The sequence below is a fragment of the Pseudorca crassidens genome, chromosome 10 (genome assembly GCF_039906515.1).
Source record: "Pseudorca crassidens isolate mPseCra1 chromosome 10, mPseCra1.hap1, whole genome shotgun sequence".
NCBI classification, from domain to species: Eukaryota; Metazoa; Chordata; class Mammalia; order Artiodactyla; family Delphinidae; genus Pseudorca; species Pseudorca crassidens.
The window spans coordinates 10874237-10894290 of record NC_090305.1 but is presented as its reverse complement, the minus strand read 5'-3'; the positions used below and the strand labels follow the sequence as shown (position 1 = coordinate 10894290).

Sequence of the window (20054 nt, the reverse complement as noted above, 5' to 3'; positions counted from 1 at the left end):
GGCGGACTCTCAACTACTGCGCCACCAGGGAAGCCCCTCCCTTCTTTTTCAATAGTTTGATTTCTTCTAGGACTTAGTCAAAATTCTTTTCAGCTTTTGGACCTATGATTGTATGCTAATTTGCACTTTAACATTTGTAATATAAAATTTTCTCCTTCTTAAAATTAAAATAAAGATTAAATATTAACCTACTTCTCCAGGTATAATTGTAGGGAATAACATACTGTTCTCAGAGATTTTGCTAATGTACCTTCTAATATAAATTCTAAACGGAGCCAAAGAATTAGCTTCAGCACATGCCTATAGCGTTGTGGTTTAGGCTTCAATCACTTCTCTGCTACCATCTCATCTAACATCTTTTGCATGCTTTTCCAGAGATCATAGAAGTCATCCTATGTGGTGATTACAAATCCCACAGCCATCGGTACTTGCTATTCTGCTTTTTGCTGTCTCTTTGGGGCTCCACATAAGTGGCTGGAGGGAGTAAGGGGACCACTGGCAATTGAAATGCTCTGACCTTTTCTTCTGACACCGAGGAATCTGCAAAGTGAGTTTGTAGAGAGGGTCCAGTTTTCCCAGCTTCATGTTAGGTGTACTTTCTACCTTAAGTACAGTTGTTCCCAAATGCTCAGGGATTGCAATATGATTTTCCCACCTTGAAAATCTATTAAAAAGAAAGAGATTCTTCTCTCCTCTCCACCCCTCCCCCAGGCACTGCAGATGGCAGTTAGCACCCCACACAGCCCCTCCCTGTAACATCATCAATTTTTTGCCTGCATTGCATCTACTTCACAGCTCAAGACATGCCAAATGACACACATTCTAAGTACTTGTTGCTAGCAACAAATCTGTCTTCCTAAGTGACCAAGCACGGGCTATATTTGAAATGTCAGAGCACTTCACTCTGCCCTGGCCCACTTCCTTTAGCTGAGACATCTCCAAGCCTTAAAGTAAGCTCATCTATGTTTGTGGGTTCTGCTTCTCAAGAGAGACACTCTGGATCAACTCTGCAAAATACAAAGTGACACGAAGCCAGGGAAAGGATCATGTCTTTCCCATGAACTCCCTTCTCCCCTGTAAAAATGAATATTATTAGTAATCCTCACCTTACAGGACAACTGGGAACACTTGCTGAGATCATCGAAGTATGAAAAACTGTCAGGGTGTGGCAACTGTAGATCTGGCATGTGGTCTGTGCTCCACACTCAAATCAGATCGTTCTGCTCCTTTTTTCATACTCTCTCTTAATTTTTAAAAACTAAAAAAAAAAATTTTATTGGGGTATAGTTGATTTACAATGTTGTGTTAGTTTCAGGTGTACAGCAAAGTGAATCTGTTATACATGTCTCCACTCTTTTTTAGATCCTTTTCCCATATAGGTCATTACAGAGTATTGAGTAGAGTTCCCTGTGCTATACAGTAGGTCCTTATTAGTTATCTGTTTTATATATAGTAGTGTGTATGTGTCAGTCCCAATATTCCAATTCATCCCTGTTCCCCTTACCCCTCACTTAATTTTTTTATTGAAGTAAAATTCACATATTAATTTAACCATTTCAGAGTGATCAATTCAGTGTTGTTTTGTACTTTCACAGGTTGTACAGCCACATTTCTATCAAGTTCCAAAATACTTTTATCACCCCAAAAGGAAACCTTCAACCCATTAAGCAGTCACTCACCATTCCCATCTCCCCCTGGGCCCTTGCAAGCAACAATTTACTTTCTGTCTCCACGGATTTACCTCTTCTGAATATTTCATATAAATGAAATCACACAGTATTTGGTCTCTTGTGTCTGGCTTCTTTCCCTTAGCATAATGTTTTCAAGGTTCATCCATGTTGTAGCATACATCAGTACTTCATTCATTTTTATGGTTGAATAATATTCTGTTGTGGGGCTATACCACAACTTGTCCATTCAACCGTTGATGGAAATTTGGGTTGTTTCTACCTTTTGGCTTTTGTGAATATTGCTGCTATGAACATGCATGTACATGTATTAGGTTTGAGTACCTGTTTCCAATTCTTTTGAGTATATACGTAGGTGTGGAATTGCTACTTGCTCTCTCTTTTTTTTCTGTTTCTTCTCTTAATGAGCTCATGTCTGTGGGAACTGTAACGATGTCCTGTTTTAAAATTCCTCACATTGTTTATTTTGGAAGTCTTAACAGTAATTTTAAAATTTTATTAGTATTTTAATGAGCCAATCCATAGTTTTGTAGATTTATCTATTTATACATTTGAATTTGTTTTACTTACTGCATTCTCTTTGGGTTCATTAACTCCTCTTTTTGTAACTTCTGGAGAGGGCTACTAAGCAGACACTGTTGGGGCTCTGCCCATATGCCCCCTTGCCGTTCTCATGCACACCAGCCTGAGTTCCAAGGGCCAACATCTGATTCTTTGTCAGAGGGCTGCCACTGAGCTGCCCGAACCCTCTTTGTGGAATAGTGGACTAGAAGTGCCTGGGAACTAACATCCGTGGGAGAAACCTTTAACCAAAGGCCGCAGGCCGTCAGGGTGTAAATATACCAATCTTCTTGTCCTTTGGCCAGGATAATTCTGATGCGTATTTCACACAGTTTTATAGAGTATTCCTTGGTAATCAAGCTCCCGTCACCTGTTGTGATGGCTGCCTTAATAATATACCCTTTATTGGCTGCCTTCCCTTCTCTGTCTCACTTTCTATTTGTGTTTCTACCTTCCCAGCCCTCCCTGTTATGGCTGAATTGTGTTCCCCTCAAAATTCATATGTTGGAATCTTAACGCCCAGTACCTCAGAATGTGACTGTATTTGGAGACAGGACCTTTAAATGAGTGATCAATTTAAAGTGAGGTCATTGGGATGGGCCTTAATTCAATCTGACTGCTGTCCTTGGAAGAAGAGGAGGTCAGGGCACAGACAGCCACAGAGAGATGGCCATGTGAGGACACAGGAAGAAGGTGGCCATCTACAAGCCAAGGAGAGAGGCCTCAGAAGAAATCAATTCCACCAACAGCTTGATCTCAGACTTCCATTTTACAGGACTGCTAAGAAATCAGTTTCTCTTGTTTAACGCGTCTAGTCTGGGGTACTTTTACGGCAGCCCTGGCAAACTAATTTATTCCCAGTAAACTGTGTGCCCTTGAATCACTGGCTTGCGATCTGCTTCTGAGGAGTGGAGTCCAAACTAAGATTCAAAGTTTATTGATTTTTTTCAGATTTTTCTTCTTTCCTAATATGCTCTTGAAGCTATAAATTACATTTTAAGCATGGCTATAGGTTTGATATGTAGTATTTGAGAGTATAATGATACGTTCTGATATGGAGTACTATTATTTAACTTGAAGTATTATCTATTTTCCACTATAATTTCTTCTTTGATTCTATGGATTGTTATAACTTGGAAGCATCTCACATTGGCCTTATATACACTCCAGCCATGACGTGTGTCGCTTCTGCTCACAACCCAATGTCCAAAACCAGACATAGGGCTCTACCCAGCCACAAGGGAGCTGAAAGCACAGCCTACCATGTGCCTGGAAGGGATGGGGAAAACCATTAACCACATAAACCAGGCTACACAGAACATCCTTCTATGTGTTTCCTTTTGTGAATGTGCTAGAATTTCTTCAGAATAGAGGATAAACCTGGGAGTGGGATCATGGGTCATCTGATGAATATATCTTCCATTTTCCTAGGAATCGCCAAGCTGCTCTCTCCAGCACGGCTGTGGCAGCTTTCATTTCCACCAGCAGTGCCCATACGTATTGCGCTGCCCCTTTACAACACAGTATGTTATCAGACTTAAAATTTCTTTACAAAGTGGTAGGTGTGAAACAGTATCTTTTCGTGGTTTTAGTTTGTGTTTCCCTGACTAATAGTCAAGGTTGGTCAAGTCACTTGTCCCATGTCAGTTTCTATTTGATAAAAACTAGTGGCTCATTCCCCAGTAGATGACATAGCGATCCTCTAAAACAGAATCCATGCATTTGAGCAAGTCCTCACACATCTATTTAAGGAATGAGGTTGAATTTAAGAATGAACGTTATCAGGGGTCAGAAAACTTTTTTGTAAGGGATTTTTTTTTTTCTTTGCTGGTCATATGGTTTCTTGCAACTACTCGGCTCTGTTTGTGTAGAGAAAAAGCAGCCTTTGTCAATATGGTATAATCTTGCTCCAATAGAACTACTTATGGACACTAAGATGTGAATTTGATATCATTTTCATGTGCTACAAAATATGATTCTTTTGATTTTTTCCTCCAACAATTTAAAAATGTAAAAATCATTCTTAACTCAGGCATATAAAAACAGACAACGGGCCATATTTGGCTCAAGGGGCCCTGGCTTGTTGACCCCTGAACTATACCTTAGCTTGACCTGAAAGACTAAGAATAGAACGGAAGGCATCTGCCCCCTGTTAATGCAACTGTCTTTGCAATCAACACTGAGGGTTAAGGTCTTGGCTGGGTCTGTCAAGCTTCTTTCCTCCACTTTTGTACCTTATAAGGATTTTTTTAGATGAGTTTCATGAGCACATCTGGGTCCAATGGTCCCAAAAGATTCATTCTGCATTCTGGCTGCACAGCTGCTTCACACAGCAAAGGCCAAAGGCACAAGCCTTGCAGTCTCTGGATAACCAGACCTAACTCATCTCTCACCAATGGTTCAAAAACCCCCATATTAGCCATCATCCGAATACACTTGTGAAGTGCTTTACAAAATGGTTTGTCCAGAACAGCGAATACTGTGCACCGTCTTGTGTGGAAGAAGAGAAGACTCAATAATGACAACGACTCTTTCATCAAGAAAAAAGGGAAAGACTTAAGAAGGCTATGAGATTCTTCTTTGGTGGGTTGTCATGTGTTGAACAGGACGAAGGGGTTCTAGGAGACAAAACAGAGAATTGGGAACATTTGAGAAGATTGTGGACAAGTCCCCAGAGTTGCTTTTGAACACGTGTGTGTTATGTAAATATCACACAGGATCTGACTTATCCAAAGGATCTGACTTTGCAAAGCTGATATAATGATGCCTCAACATCACCATTGAGAAGAAGCATTGAGCTTCTCTGAAATGCTCTGGAGTTTATTCAGTGTGTAATTGGACATTTGCTACTGTCTCATTTTGGTCTAGTAGAAAACCACATATAGATCAAGTGAGTTTAGTTTCTTCCAGGCTTGGAATACCCTCTGCTCTCTGGTACTTTCAGGTATGGGGACTCAGATGAATACTGTGTGGTGCCCTAGCCTTATCTCTTGATATCACTTCTATTCTATCCTGGAACAATTTTGTTTGAGTGCAATATATCTGCTGATATTGTCAACTCAAGTTATTGCAGAATATAGATTAGGTACTGCATTCTCCCAAAGGCTGAGCAGAACCTTCCTTCTGTGAACATTCTCAGTAGTTTGTTTTCAAGGTGAGGAAGTAGGAAGTACAAGGGGGACGAGCATCAAGGCAATTTTTTTCTTTGTTCCTTTACTTGTGTTAGTGGGAACATTTCTATCAAGGAAGACAGTTCCCTTTCATTTTACCAGATCCAGAGAAGCTATGGAACTTCTGTTACCAATTCTTTACCCATAATTTATGTTAGTAACCCGGGACCTGGTGATAGAAGTTATGGATGAAAACAAAAGCTGGTGGCATTCTGAAAGGTGGGAGCAGACGCTCTCGAGAAAGATGTGTCAGAGCTATGCTTCTCTGTTTAAAACTTCTAATTGCCTTTTTGAGAATTGTCCTTCCTTTTGCGCCTTAGTTATCTTCACATTTACTGGCCACTGATAATGAAAGAAAGAGTGAAAGAAGAGGAAGATGCCTATATGGTTTCTGTGATGTTGAGGTGAATCTAGAAATCAAAGTCTTCCTTTCTTCCCATCTGTATTTGATCCCAAGTCAGATTTTTTTATGGTAAGCAATTTCAGGTTTGAGTAACGCACTCTAGCATATAATGCCCCAGCTGTTAAAGAAGCAGGAGAAGTAATTCCTGTAGTAATTGCCGTAGTGGTATTTCTAAACTTCCTGCACACCGATACCTGTTGAGAGATAGAGCTGAACAAGCACCGGAAGCCTAGAAGTGAATGAGAAAAATCCATTCGTCTGTGGAATATTTATTGAATAACTACTATTTTAAAGGCATTGGCTCATCACTCTGAGGGATGAATAAAAAATTAAAGGAAAGAGATAAATACAAAAAATATGGTAACCGGTTGGATGAGAACTGAAGAAGGGTAGTCAAGGATTCTGTGTCTCAGGTGATTCCAAAGGCAGATAGAACCTACCTAGCAATGTCAAAGATACTTGTTTTCTCTCCAATTTAGCGCCCCCTGTGGCTCTACCTTGCCCCTTAGATACTCAAATTTCACTCCTATTTCAGAGAGGAGACCAAAACTGATTCTTCCCTAGGTCCAAAAATGGGAATGTGTATCCTATTCTAATCCCTTGCTGAGGGAAGTGACTTGCTTTTCCCTGTGTTAAGGTTGAATATTTTCTATGGGCTATAATGAACACTTCCTGAAAAGTAGAAATCTAGTAAGAGAGAGAGAGAGAGAGAGAGAGAGAGAGAGTGTGTGTGTGTGTGTGTGTGTGTGTGTGTGTATGGGGTATTGTAAGAAGTTTGTTTGTAGGATTAAATGGCTAGATTTCTTTTTTAAATGTACTAATTTTCACATTTGCTAAATTCTGAGTGAATCTAAACTATTTTGCCTCAGAGTTGATTTTCCTCATTACTATCAGTTTTCTGCTCTGCAAGATTTTTAAAAATAAGGTAGGTTTTGAAACTAGCACACACTGACTACCAACAAGAATAACCTTTTATTTGGAAAATGGAACAACGAGGAAGCTATTTGCATCAGAAATGACTCTATCATTAAAATATTCCACATCTAATCCATTTGCAGGGGAAGATCTTTACACTGTTTTATTTTTGTGGGAGCATCTCCTACCATGTGTTTTGGCCATCTGCATATAGTTATGGAGTCACTATCTCTTAGGATATTCTTTCCTCTTTCCTGAGCTGGTGAAACCTAAGGGAATCACAAGAATCAACTTGACTCTATTTATTTGGATGTGTTTCACAGGGAATCCTTTGTATCAACTGAGTCACTCCCATCCAAGTATCCATGGGAAGTTCACATAACCTCATTTCCCTCTGTTAATGTTACTGAGTTAAGCACAAGACAGAAATATTCTTAGAAGATATATGGCTTCCTCTTCATCAGAGCTGGCCTAGAGTGGAGAAACAGAGCCCCTGGGGACAAAGCAAGACACTCATGAACTCTGGCCACTGTAAGACAAACAATGGGGACCTTATTCTTAATTTAGTTTCTAAGCAAAGGTTTTCCTGGTGACCTCGTTTCTCTGGAGCAATCACAATGCTCCCCTGATGGATTAACAACTTGCCCTGTTACCGTGAGTTCCCACTTTGTCCTCGCCGCCCATTTTCTTTCAGGAGATCTGGATTTTTCTTCTAATTACACATTTTCTCCATAATTCTGCACAATAGTAAAAATAAATATAACTTCTATCCTCTTAAAACCTGGTAATCATTCAGCTAGAAGAAGGGCTACTGTTTGGCATAGATAAAAATAGTCTCCAATAGTGTCCTGCCTAGAAATAGTCCCAAGCTTGAATTTACAGTGAGGACAACCCAAGGTCTCTCATGTTTAGGAAACCACCAAGCTGTGATGTTGCTTAGCCGGAAGTAGCTATTGTATTACCCTGGGACTTATGAGCCCTGAGGGGTCCACACAGTTTATCTGGGGTGAAAGCTCCCACCAGAAGTGCACAATACCAACTTCCCCTGTCAATGAAGCCTTCACTGCATCACCTCCACTGATCCATCTTGTGAAGTGAGGAAAGTTCTCTGATAGGAGAAATGGAAAAGAGGGAAGAGGGAGGAGTGTGCAGGATAGAAAGGGAGGGGAAGGTGGTTTCCATAGAGACCTAGCCTTCCTCATGCTTTCATCAGCCAGTGGTCTAGAAGAGCAGTTTCTGAAGCCACTGGCTTAATTCCACAGCTGCCTATGGTAGCCCCAGGGGCACTGAGACATCAGCTGTTTTTCCACAAAAGAAGGTCCCCTAAATCACCCATGAAGAGCAGTGTGCATGCTTTGCATATATCATATACCATCTTTCAATGGAGCCAATATAGCCAGGTGTTTTTTTTTCCATTATTAAAACACATCTCTGTTTCTTGAGCAGCAGATGAAGTAGTTGGCCTGCATCTGGGGCCATGTTTTGTGAGAACTATGGTTGCTGTGGCTGTTGTTTTCTGCAGACATGTGGTTGAGTGTGTGTAAGTTGAATGTGAGTGTGATATGTCTCCACTACAATGCGAAAGGGACGAGGATAGTCTAAATTTGATATGGTCCTAAGGTTAGTGGATAAGCAGAATTACACTTCCTTCCTTCCTCAGGAAATGCTTAGTATTCATTCTGTGTTAAATTGTTTGATTCCAAAGATCTACTGGTTTGCTCACGGCTCCTCTTTATTTTTCTTATCCAAATGCCCTCCTGCTCTACTTATTTGCCCAGGAGAGGTCAACATTTGAGGACTTAGTAAATCAGGTCAGCCTTGGATTTCCATCACAGCTCTGACTGCTTATGTGAGCACTTTATATCACAGAGAAGGAAGTCTGGAGGACAGGACAGAGATAGCTCAGAGAGGTTTCCACATCTACCGAAGCATTATGAGAAAATACTCTCCCCAGCTCCCACTTCTATCCTCTTTAACCACACACATCCACAGAGATGAGCATTGTTGTCATTGATTGTGGCCACAATACCGGGTGGAGGCAGCAAGGCCAATTTACATGTATCCCCCCCCCCCACCCCCACTGAAGAGGCGTGACACAGGCTAGAGGGGAAAAGAAAACACATGCAGGTACAGTAGAACGGCATTTTGCATATTGTGATTTGTCCATACATGTTAATTGAACTGAATTAGGTAAAAGCGAACGCAGCAAATATTTGCCTTGCACTAACATGCTTAGAAGTGGAATTTTGTTTCACTTCCCCTGTCATCTTGCAACATCTCCAAATATTAATCGAAATTTTGCGTAACTCCAATGTATATTTGTATTGGTATAAGATGGTGTTGTATTGAAAAGATTGGCACAGTTTTCTGATCAATTACAAGGCTCATATAGTTTTTAAACCTTACTTTTGAATGGAAGATTAAATACGGATTGGTGACACAATCAAAATTGGAGGTTGAGAGAGTTTTGCCCAGTCTAGATCCTGTTTGCAATCAAGATGTGGGATACTGTTTCAGGGAATTCCCAACAAGAAAGTATGAAATAAAAGCCAGATGAGTGAAACAAACAAAGAGCTATGGGAAAGCAAAGGAAGAGATGGTCATGTTTGTGAGAAAGTTCTGAGGAAATTTTCACAGAGAAGATAATGTGGGAGCAAAGGGCATGGATCTTACTGGTTTTGCCTTACACGGTGCCTAGAGCCAGCTTAACAATTAGCCGATTCTCAATGAGTAGTTATTGAACTTATAATGGAAGGAAGGGCAAGGAGATAAGAAGCAAAGTTTTACTCTTGGAGCATATCCATATTTAGAGGGCAGGGGGAGGAAAAGGAAGAACACAAGAAGGTTGCAAAGAAGTAAAAGAGGAAAACGGGATAGAAACTCATGCAAAGTATGAAGACATCTCAAAGAGAACTTGTTGGACAATATTTTCTAATGCTGTAGAACGGTACTATTTAAAGCATGATCCTCAGACTAGCGGCATAAATGGCACCTTGGAGCTTGCTAGAAATGAAGGTCTTCGTGCCAGCTCCAGAGCTACTGAATCGCAATCTTCTGGGGTGAGGGCCCGGAAGTCTGTTTACTAAGCTCTCAGAGGGATCTGTATGCACAGCTGGAGTTTGAGAATCAACATTGTAGCATACTTCTGGAACATGAGTTGCTGCTGGCATAACTTGAGTTCTCTGATTCTGAGAAGATTTCAAGAATTTGGTTCTAGGGTCCTCCCAGAACTATGTTGCAGGGAAATTACTGTACTAAATTGCTAATGTTTAAATTATATTTAAATGGTTCAAGATAAACAGTTTGTGCCATGATTATTTCTTTTTTTCTTCTTTTATCGAAGTATAGTTGATTTACAATGTTGTGTTATTGTAGTTTCAGGTGTACAGCAAAGTGATTCAGTTATATATATATATATATATATATATATGCATATATATATACTCTTTTTCAGATTCTTTTACATTATAGGTTATTACAGAATATGGAGTATAGTTCCCTGTGCTATAAAGTAGGTCCTTGTTGGTTACCTATTTTACATGATTTATTTCTTCAGATCTGTTTTGTAATGCCTCACTTCTATCCCCACCCACACCCCAGCCCTGTGTAGCTGCAGACGCAGGGCGCAGTCCAGGGTGGGGAGAGCAGGTCTCAAGTGCGACTGCGTTTAAAGCGCTTGCCAAAGGGGCTTCCCTGGTGGCGCAGTGGTTAAGAATCCGCCTGCCAACACAGGGTACACGGGTTCGAGCCCTGGTCTGGGAAGATCCTACATGCTGCGGAGCAGCTGGGCACGTGCACCACAACTACTGAGCCTGCGCTCTAGAGCCCACGAGCCACAACCACTGAGCCCACGCCCCACATCTATTGAGGCCCACGCGCTCTAGCCCGTGCTCCGCAACAAGAGAAGCCACCACAATGAGAAGCCCACGCACCGCAACGAAGAGTAGCCCCTGCTCACCGCAACTAGAGAAAGCCCGCACACAGCAAGGAAGACCCAACGCAGCCCAAAAATAAATAAATTACTAAATTAATTTTTTAAAAAAGAACATCAATTAATATAAAGATGCAGCCGTTATAGATTTTTCATGTGAACATCATTGCTTTTGATAGGGATCAGGAAAAACCCTTTATAAAGGGGGACTAGTGTAAACATCTCCACTTTGTTCTGGGTCCTCAGACCATGGCCAACCTCACTGTGGTCATTTCCTGTATTGAACACCAGTTCGTGCTCTGTGGTGGTTCACGCCAGGGTGGTTGTTCCAGATCAAGGCTGTGCTCCCAGCAGCAAGGAGTTCTCTCTCTCTTTGCTAATGTGTTTGTTCACAACTCAGACTTCAGGGTCCAGGACCAGCATCAGCCGTCTTTGTGTCACCCTAGCTAGCTGTCTCAGTGTGCTTCTGCATAGATCTATATACCATATAGAATGCAGTTTACAAAGGTTACTTTACTGTCGGGTCTTGCAAAACCATCTGCTGCTGCAGAGATTAGAACCCGGGGTGGCTTCTCTGTGCTGCTGTGAAAGGAGGTTTTAGAAATCATCCTGACTTTGGGAAGGCAGAGGAATCTCTCTAGGCTGTGAGTTAACATAAGGCTTTCCCTTAACTCTATAGTTTCCTGTCTGGTATTGCTCCATCAATGGAATATTATTCAGTCCTAGAAAGGAAGGAAACTCTGACACATGCTACAACATGGATGAACCTTGAAGGCATTATGCTAAGTTAAATAATATGATTCCACTTATATGAGGGACTTAGAATAGTCAAATTCATAGAGACAGAAAGTAGAACAGAGTTTACAGGGACTAAGGGGAGGGGGTTATGAGGAGTTAACTGTTTAATGAGTACATTTCCTTTTGGGGTGATGAAAAAGCTCTGGAGATGGATGGTAGTAACGGTTGCGTAACTTTGTGAATGTACTTAGCGCCACTGAACTATACACTTAAAAATAGTTCGTATGATAAAATTTTATCTTATGTATATTTAGCTACAGTGAATGATAATTTTTTTTTTTTTTTTAATTTTAAAGCTCATTGGAGGCTCTGAGCTCATGTGTGGGGCTCACATGCTACGGAGTCAGCCATTTCTTTGGGGACCCCTCATTGTCAATTTCCTAAGATTTTCCTCTTGGACGAGTTGGATTCTCCAGGGAAAGACTTTCCAAACTCTTACCTGAAGGATAGAGATAAACAGAGTGGGGGAAGAGGGCATAGGTCTTGGCAGTCAGTATGGAAACGTTTATTTAATCTTCCTCCAATCCGATTTAGTCCTCCTTTCATTAAGGTACTCCTGCCCCAAACTGTATCTGGTGTAACCCCTGTCTGGAGACCTTCTCTGTTACTCCTCTAGCGAATAGACCCTTAGGTTTCTGCTGTGTAGAGGAGGGCTACAAAGACATTTCAAGTCTTAAACAGATTTGTGACCAATCCTCCTGTTTTCACTCTGCACCTTAAGCCCTCCTTCTAGAGGTAACTGATGTCACCAATTTCTTTTCTTTTCTGTTTTTTTTTTTGAATTCTGAACATTTATGTCCATTCTTTTTTTTTTTTTAAACATCTTTATTGGGGTATAATTGCTTTACAATGGTGTGTTAGTTTCTGCTTTATAACAAAGTGGATCAGTTAAACATATACATATGTTCCCATATCTCTTCCCTCTTGCATCTCCCTCCCTCCCACCCTCCCTATCCCACCCCTCCAGGCGGTCACAAAGCACCCAGCTGATCTCCCTGTGCTATGCGGCTGCTTCCCACTAGCTATCTGCCTTACGTTTGGTAGTGTATATATGTCCATGCCTCTCTCTCGCTTTGTCACAGCTCACCCTTCCCCCTCCCCATGTCCTCAAGTCTGTTCTCCAGTAGGTCTGTGTCTTTATTCCTGCTGATGTCACCAATTTCTGAAACTTTTGGGATTCTTCAGTGTCACCTGATCCTCTTGCTGGCTTAAGATTCATCTTTCTTAGGTTGGATAAGCCAGTTACCATTTGTTTATCTGCCTTCCAGCTTCTAAAACGTTATTACTATTTCCTTCTCTCTCATTACCTTTGTTCTCAGGGGCTTATGCAAGAAAAAAAAAAATCCTTCACCGTTGTTTTAGTGAAGCCTAGGACAGAGCAATAGTTAACATGTATGTTCAGTCCACTGTCTTTGCCGGTAAAACTTTTCTGTAGTGTTTACAACGCCACTTAAAAAACTGTTGTGATTCCTTAGGCTCAATTAAAAGAAGGAAATCATCTGAAACAAAGAAAGTGGTGGTGGTCAGTGAACGCTGGAGTACTGTTTTCAGTTCCGGGAACAACCCTTAACACTAGAAAAACTGAAACTATTTAGATGACAGTGACTAGAATATTAATGGCACAATTGAAGGGATTAGGGAGGTTTTCAACAGAGAGTGGAAATTTCCAGCAGTTGACCTCAGATATTTGAAAGGCTGCTGTTCATTCATTCATTCATTCGATAAATGTTTAGTGAGTTCCTGCCGTGTGCCAGGAGGAAGTTTTCCAACATGGGAACACAGTAGTGAACATGACCGATTCTTAATTCTTGTGGAGCTTACATTCTAGTGGAGGGAAGAGTGATTTGCTCTGGATGGACCCACTGTAGAAATAGAGCAAATGGATAAAATCCATCAGGAAATAAATTTCAAGTTAATATAAAGAAGATCTTTAAAGTGTTTGAGTTATTGAGGTGTGATGGACAACCTCTTCCATGCCCTCAGAAGGCTATGGAAACTAGGATATGCCCAATAGAAGCAGAGCAGAGAGGTTAAGTTGCACAGCCTCTAGCTGGAATCCCAACTCTACTCCTTGCTGACGGTTGACTTCGGTCAAATCACTTAACCTCTATGAACCTCTGTTGTTTCATGTGTAAAATGCAGCTAATATAATATACCGTGCAGGGTGTTGTGAAGATTAAATAAATTACTCTGTGTAAAGTGCTTGGAAAAGTATCTATAGTACAAAGTAAGGGCTACATAAGTGCTGCTAATATTATTTCTTTTTTTTTTTAACCAACTTTTTATTTTGAATAAATTTCAAACCTATAGAAAAGTTGCAAAAATATCTATATACTCTTTATCTAAATACCCCGGCTGTTAACATTTACCTCCTTTGCTTTAACTCTCTGGTGTGGTTGGTTTGTTTGTTTGTTGCTGGAACATTTGAGTACTAGTTTAGCTGTCAGGACACTTCAACCCTACATACGTCTATTTATATGAGAATGGGGGCATTCTCCCACATAACCACGGTCTAATCACACAAAATATTATTGATACAATCCTCCTTTCTAATATGTAGTCCGTGTTCAGTTTTCCTCAGTTGTCCCCATATGTCCTTCCTGGCTTCTGAAAAAAATCATAATCCAATCAAGGATCAGATGTCACACTTAATTGTTATATCTCTTCAGCCTCTTTAATCTAGAGCCATTCACTGGACTTTTTTGTCTTTTATGGCACTGGCATTTCTGAGGAATCTAGGCCATTTTTTTGTCTGTTGTATCTCAATTTGGATTTGTCTGATTCTTTCCTCATGATTAGATTCAAGTTTAACATTTCTGACAGAAATACTACACAAGTGTGTGGCTTTCTCACTACGTCACATCAGGAGACGACGTCAGTTTACCCCATTTGGTTAAGGCGGTGCCTGCCACCTTCCCCTTGGTATTAATAAGTCACCTGTGGTGTCACATTTGAGACTGTGAACGTCCTGTTCTCTGGACAGTTTCTCACCCAGTGATTTTAGCATCCACTGATGATTCTCTTATTATTCCACAATGGGCACGGCACAGTCAACAAGATGAACAGAGAAGATAACTGGTCCAGGGAAAAATTGCCAGAGTATAATGGGGGCTTTATAGCCGGTAGTTAGTCCCACTTAGTAGAAGAGACCATAACCTTTGATATAAATGCACATTTCTCTGACAACTGTTAGCTGAATGACACTGGGTAAAATTCTTTAAACCTAATACTCTGTAAAATGGGAATTATAATTTCCATATCCCGAGGTTCATTTGTGGATTGAATACAAAGGGACCGGATGATGATAAGGGTGATGATGAGGACGATGATGACAGATGCAGTATCACAGGATCAAGAGGATTAAATTATCAACTAACTTAGTGGCAGTTAGAGAAAGAAAGAATGAAATGGACACAAGAGGCAGGATGTAGGGAAAAGGCCTTGCTTCACAACTAATCAGATATGAGAAACGAAAGACACAGGGAAGCACAATGATTAAATATTGGTTGAATGCTGCCTATGTGCCAGTCATTCTCCAACTGGTACATTTAATCAAAGAGTGATGATGACTTTCAGATTTATGGAAATTATGGCCTTACCTCCTGGGTTTGGACGAATTACGAAGGGCAGAAGTCAGGAGAAGGAGATGAAGAGTTTGATCTTCTTCGTATGCCACCTGAATTGGTGGTGATACATCTAGTCTGAAATGTAATGCAGAGCTGGTCATCATCAACATTGGACTGTTTGCATAACAATCTCCTGAGAAACTTATTAAAATTGTAAATTTCTAAGCTAAGCTAACCCTTCAGAGATTCTGATTCTATATGTCTGGGGTGAGGTTTTAGCCCACCGTCAAGGTAGATAAAGTGTTACATGAGCCAAAGAAGTCAGCTCGGGGGTTGAAAGTCGATTTGAGTGTTATCAGATTATAGACAGTAATCGTATACTTGGGTGTGAGAGCATTGGCCTGAATCCTGGTTTATAACAAGAAGAATAAGGCAGCAAGGTCTTTTACAGATAAGTTGAGGCATTATGTGCACGTTCCTGAATTGACACAGGAGTAGCCAGAAAGTTCTGACGCCAACTCCGAGAGCTGCTCTTCAGATCCGTGCTGTCCCTAGGTGGCCGCTAGCCACACGTGATTCAACCAGAATTAGAGAAGCAAGAGTTGATGGACTTTTAAGACACACTTCTGAGTACTCAGGGTCATTAAACAACAACGACAACTTTTATTATGGAAAATATAAATTGAATTGAATTTACATTTAATTTTAAATGAATTATCTAGCCTATTGCAGGTGTTCAGTAACCATGTGTAGCTAGTAGCTGTTAGATAGGACAGCACAGATGTGGAACATTTCCGCCACTGCAGAAAGTTCTATGGGACAGCACTGCTGAGGAAGTGTTGATAGCTTGCCAAAAGCCCACTCATAGTACAAAGTAGTTGTCACCGGCCTCACTCTAGAGGCTAGGAAAGACAATATTTAGTGAATAAAGGACGATTTTAGTTGGTCTTCTTGCCCACTGAAGGCAAAAAGACTATAACAGGCAAGGAGGTATTTGATGAAATGAAGAAATGGCATCCATGTATGTTCATTCCCCTTCTTTGGTGTGGGAAGGGCGAGACGGGAACTGAGCTTCTAAACTCCGTGGCCCCAGGAGCAAAAGCTCCCTATGACATCCTCAAGGGAGTGTTCTAGGATCCACTGTCGGATTCTACTCTCCTCCTGGCCTTCCCCTTCTCCAGGCAGCCCAATTGCCACGATGGTTGGCAGTGCCCAGGTGTGACGCCAGGTAGCTGCACTTCCCCTCTGTGTGCGCTCTGCTGGTCTCCTCTCAGTGTAGTTTGCACTTCTCGCCCTTGTGTGCTGCAGTAGTTAGGTGCTGTTTTGTCCCCTGGAGGAAGCCCATATTGTTCTGTTCCTACCAGAGGAAAAACAAATCAAGAGCAACAAGGAAAAATATGGAGTGTAAGCATGTGTTTCCAGGTCATCAACATGCAAGCAAACATGCATGAAAATGAGTGTTAATTTCCTTCGTGATTCAGTGTTTGCAAGACTATCAAGTCATTTCCCATAGGCAGCCCAACAACCATCACATGGTAATGAATTTCTATTACAGCCACGTATGATGGTTGAACCAGAAAACTAATGAGCAAAGAAATGAACAAAATAATAACAATGGTGATAACAGTAATGATGGTGTAATACTTAGCTGGCAAGGCATTTACGACTGGGGTCAATAGGGTAATGTAGTTATTTGGGGGCAGTGAGAACAGGTCTGATTTTCTCATTTTAACATTTGTGGTTTCTGCTGCCTTTACATTTTTAAAAAATAAAAATTCTCAATGAAAATAGACCCAGCCGAATGATCAAAATGGAAACAAGTTGTATGGATAGTAGTTTGTGCTTTTTTTATGTTCTTCTTACTAGGTTTTAGAGGTCTTTTAAATTTTCCGTGGACTGTTCTGCAGAAATTAAAACAGAAAAAGACTCTAGCTTTTTGGAATTTTTGTGTTCAGTGTTGAATTATATTCTTCATTACCAATTTTCTCATTCATACGTATGTATCTTTGGGCTTTGCTTTAGTTATCTATAAAACTCAGGGTGGACTTGTGCTTTAACATGGACTAAACCATTTGAAAACAAGACTGTTTTAAAGATAAATAGGTATTTCAAAAATTCATTTTATTCTCCTTTAGAAATCACTATTATTTTCTTCTCACTTTTTCTTTCTCTCAGTTATCATCAGATATATTTTAATATCAGATTGAAAGGAGAATTGATCTGGGGTTTTTTTGTTCTTTGTTTTTTGCGGTACGTGGGCCTCTCACTGCTGTGGCCTCTCCCGTTGCGGAGCACAGCCTCCGGACGTGCAGGCTCAGCGGCCATGGCTCATGGGCCTAGCCGCTCCGCGACATGTGGGATCTTCCCGGACCGGGGCACGAACCCGTGTCCCCTGCATCGGCAGGCGGACTCTCAACCACTGTGCTACCAGGGAAGCCCCTGATCTGGTTTTTACAAGGTAAAAGTACATGATGAATTTAAAACATCTAGAGAGAAGCCCAAGATGGCCGACTTGGAGGATTGGGTGTGGGATGAGGAGAAGGTATGCATAGCTGCTAAATTCATCACTCATGCACCCCCAGCGGAATTTAATGAAGTGTTCAACGATGTCCGGCTACTACTTAATAATGACGGTCTCCCCAGGGAAGGGGCAGCACATGTATATGCCCAGTATAACATGGGTCAATTCATGCCTGTGAAGATAGAAGGATATGAAGATCAGTTCTTAATTACAGAACATGGTGACCTGGGTAATAGCAGATTTTTAGATCCAAGAAACAAAATTTCCTTTAAGTTTGATCACTTACGGAGGGAAGCAAGTGACTCTCAGCCAGAGGAAGTAGATGGAGGTCTGAATTCTTGGAGAGAATCCTGTGACAGTGCTTTAAGGGCCTATGTGAAAGATCATTATTCCAATGGCTTCTGTACTGTTTATGCTAAAACTATAGATGGGCAACAGACCGTTATTGAAGAAATGGCATCCATGTATGCCATATGTATTGGAAACCACCAGTTTCAGCCTAAAAACTTCTGGAGTGGTCGTTGGAGATCAGAATGGAAGTTCACCATCACACCCTCTACAGCCCAAGTGGTTGGAGGACTTAAGATACAGGTTCACTGTTACGAAGATGGCAGTGTTCAGTTGGTTAGTCATAAAGATGTACAGGATTCAGTCACTGTTTTGAATGAAGTCCAAACTGCCAAGGAGTTTATTAAAATCATAGAGCATGCAGAAAATGAGTATCAGACAGCAATTAGTGAAAACTATCAAACAATCTCAGACACCACGTTCAAGGCCTTGTGCCAGCAACTTCCAGTTACCTGCACCAAAATCAACTGGAACAAGATACTCAGCTACAAGATTGGCAAAGAAATGCAGAATGCTTAAAGGCTGAATATAGGATTCTTCAGTACATGGAAAGAAAGGAGTCAATGTGTGGTCATATGATAAATAAGTGATTTATAAACAAGAGGGATACTTTTCTAGGGCTTTCAAAGTTAACAGGTTTTCTAGTCTCATGGAATACTGTTGAACTTATAGCATTGTCTAGATTCTTTTGTGTTTTCTGCCTTGTAATTTTCTGTTTTCACTATATCTACTTGTAAATCTTTTTTTTTTTTTTTAATTCTACCGCATTTAATGATGGAGAGAGATATCTATCCTGGAGTCATTTTTCTACTTAGAAAATTTTCCTAGCCATGAAGCCCTGTTACTGACACAGACAGGTAATGTGTTCAGTGCTTTTCTACCCCATCCTTCACAGCACTTCTGGCACCTCACTGGTTTTTACTGATCAACCAACAGCTGAAGAGGCTATGCTACAAACTATAGCTGAATGGAAGACACATTCATCCTTCTCCCTCCGATCGCTTTGATCATCATTTATAACATCTCATAACTATAGTTTCAAACGTTTGGATTGGGGCTTTTCAGGTCCTTTTTGGAGGCAAAGGAAGTTTTCTGGAAATTCCATTATAGCCAGCTTCTCTGGGGAAGTTATTTTTAAATCCAAAGACTTGGACCACATTCTCTACAAATGAATGTGTTTGCTGTTTTCCCTTCCCTCATCGTCTCCTTCCCATCTAGTACCATTATAGTGATAGACATGTGCATTTTTAGAAGAGTTTTACCCATTTATTATTATTTTTGTAATATTCAAAAACTGCTGACATACTAGGGATATAGTAGAGTATAAAACTTGAAAAAATGCAGATGTTGAAGGAATGATAGTTACCCTGTGCTTTAATACTTTATGGCAGGATTGTACTATAAGCGAATGAATCAAACAGCCATGTTTGTTAACGTAGTTAACAGTCATAGTCAGACAGTATCTTTCTATTACAACCTGTTATTTGAGGGAAGACTAGTGATTTGTTCTAAATAGGATGTAAAACTTTTTCCAAATTAGTCTTCCCAGTCCTGCCTGCCAACTCAAATGTAACTGTGTTAGAGCAACCCTTCCCAGGTTTATCAGCAGGTACAGGTGTGATCTCAGAATGCACAGGTAACATAGATACGATAGGACAATTGGTAATGGCGGATTCATGTACATTGTTTATACTTTGATGACCAGGCCTTAAGAGAAGGTCAGTTTTTTTAAAAACCAAGTAGTGTCTTCCTCCAAACACATGTCAAAGAAGAGTCTGTGTTTCAGCTTCGTTTTGGCTCGGTAATACAGTCAAGCAAGCTTATTTCCAAGTGACCCGTTGAGCTATGTAAGCATTTTTGCTTATTTCAAGTAAAATATACTTGTATTATTTGTCACTCATACTATCCATCCATACCACACGATCCTCTGTATCAGGTAGTGAAAAAGAAATACACCTGTTTTGTTCTTTAAAAAAAAAAAATAAAAAATAAAACTAAAAGAGAATTCTAAATAACGTAAATTGAGGTTAATGTTTCGTTAGCAATTTTTCTTGAAAAGTTGTGTCAGTTCATGCTCATTTTCTTTAATGGAGTGTTGTTAGTTATCTCATTTTAGGTAAATATTCTCTAGCAGGTTTCAGCCAGAACAAATA

At 40.5% G+C, this 20054-nt stretch overlaps 1 protein-coding gene and 2 long non-coding RNA genes across 9 annotated transcripts in view; 2 read left to right on the top strand and 1 right to left on the bottom strand.

The window, feature by feature from the left end:
* LOC137231581 (uncharacterized) overlaps positions 1–20054 on the bottom strand; it is a 262745-nt gene that overhangs the window by 74614 nt on the left and 168077 nt on the right. The window contains exons 4-5 of one of the 6 annotated variants that reach the window (XR_010946668.1): positions 15066–15167; positions 10832–14073 (exon numbers count right to left, since the gene is read on the bottom strand). The exons of 2 other annotated variants lie outside the window; for them this stretch is intronic. This is a non-coding gene — a long non-coding RNA (uncharacterized lncRNA). Of the gene's footprint in view, positions 1–1123; positions 4868–10831; positions 14074–15065; positions 15168–15756; positions 16390–20054 lie in introns of those variants that run through there. 3 more of the 6 variants (XR_010946667.1, XR_010946672.1, XR_010946669.1) reach the window with 3 other exon arrangements.
* The window catches only part of LOC137231580 (uncharacterized), a 249619-nt gene that overhangs the window by 190707 nt on the left and 38858 nt on the right, over positions 1–20054 (top strand). The gene's annotated exons all lie outside the window — the stretch shown is intronic.
* On the top strand, positions 17529–19323 carry LOC137231578 (F-actin-capping protein subunit alpha-1-like). Its single transcript, XM_067752039.1, has one exon. It carries the CDS (start codon positions 17536–17538, stop codon positions 18418–18420), a length of 885 nt encoding a protein of 294 aa, XP_067608140.1. The 5' UTR covers positions 17529–17535; the 3' UTR covers positions 18421–19323.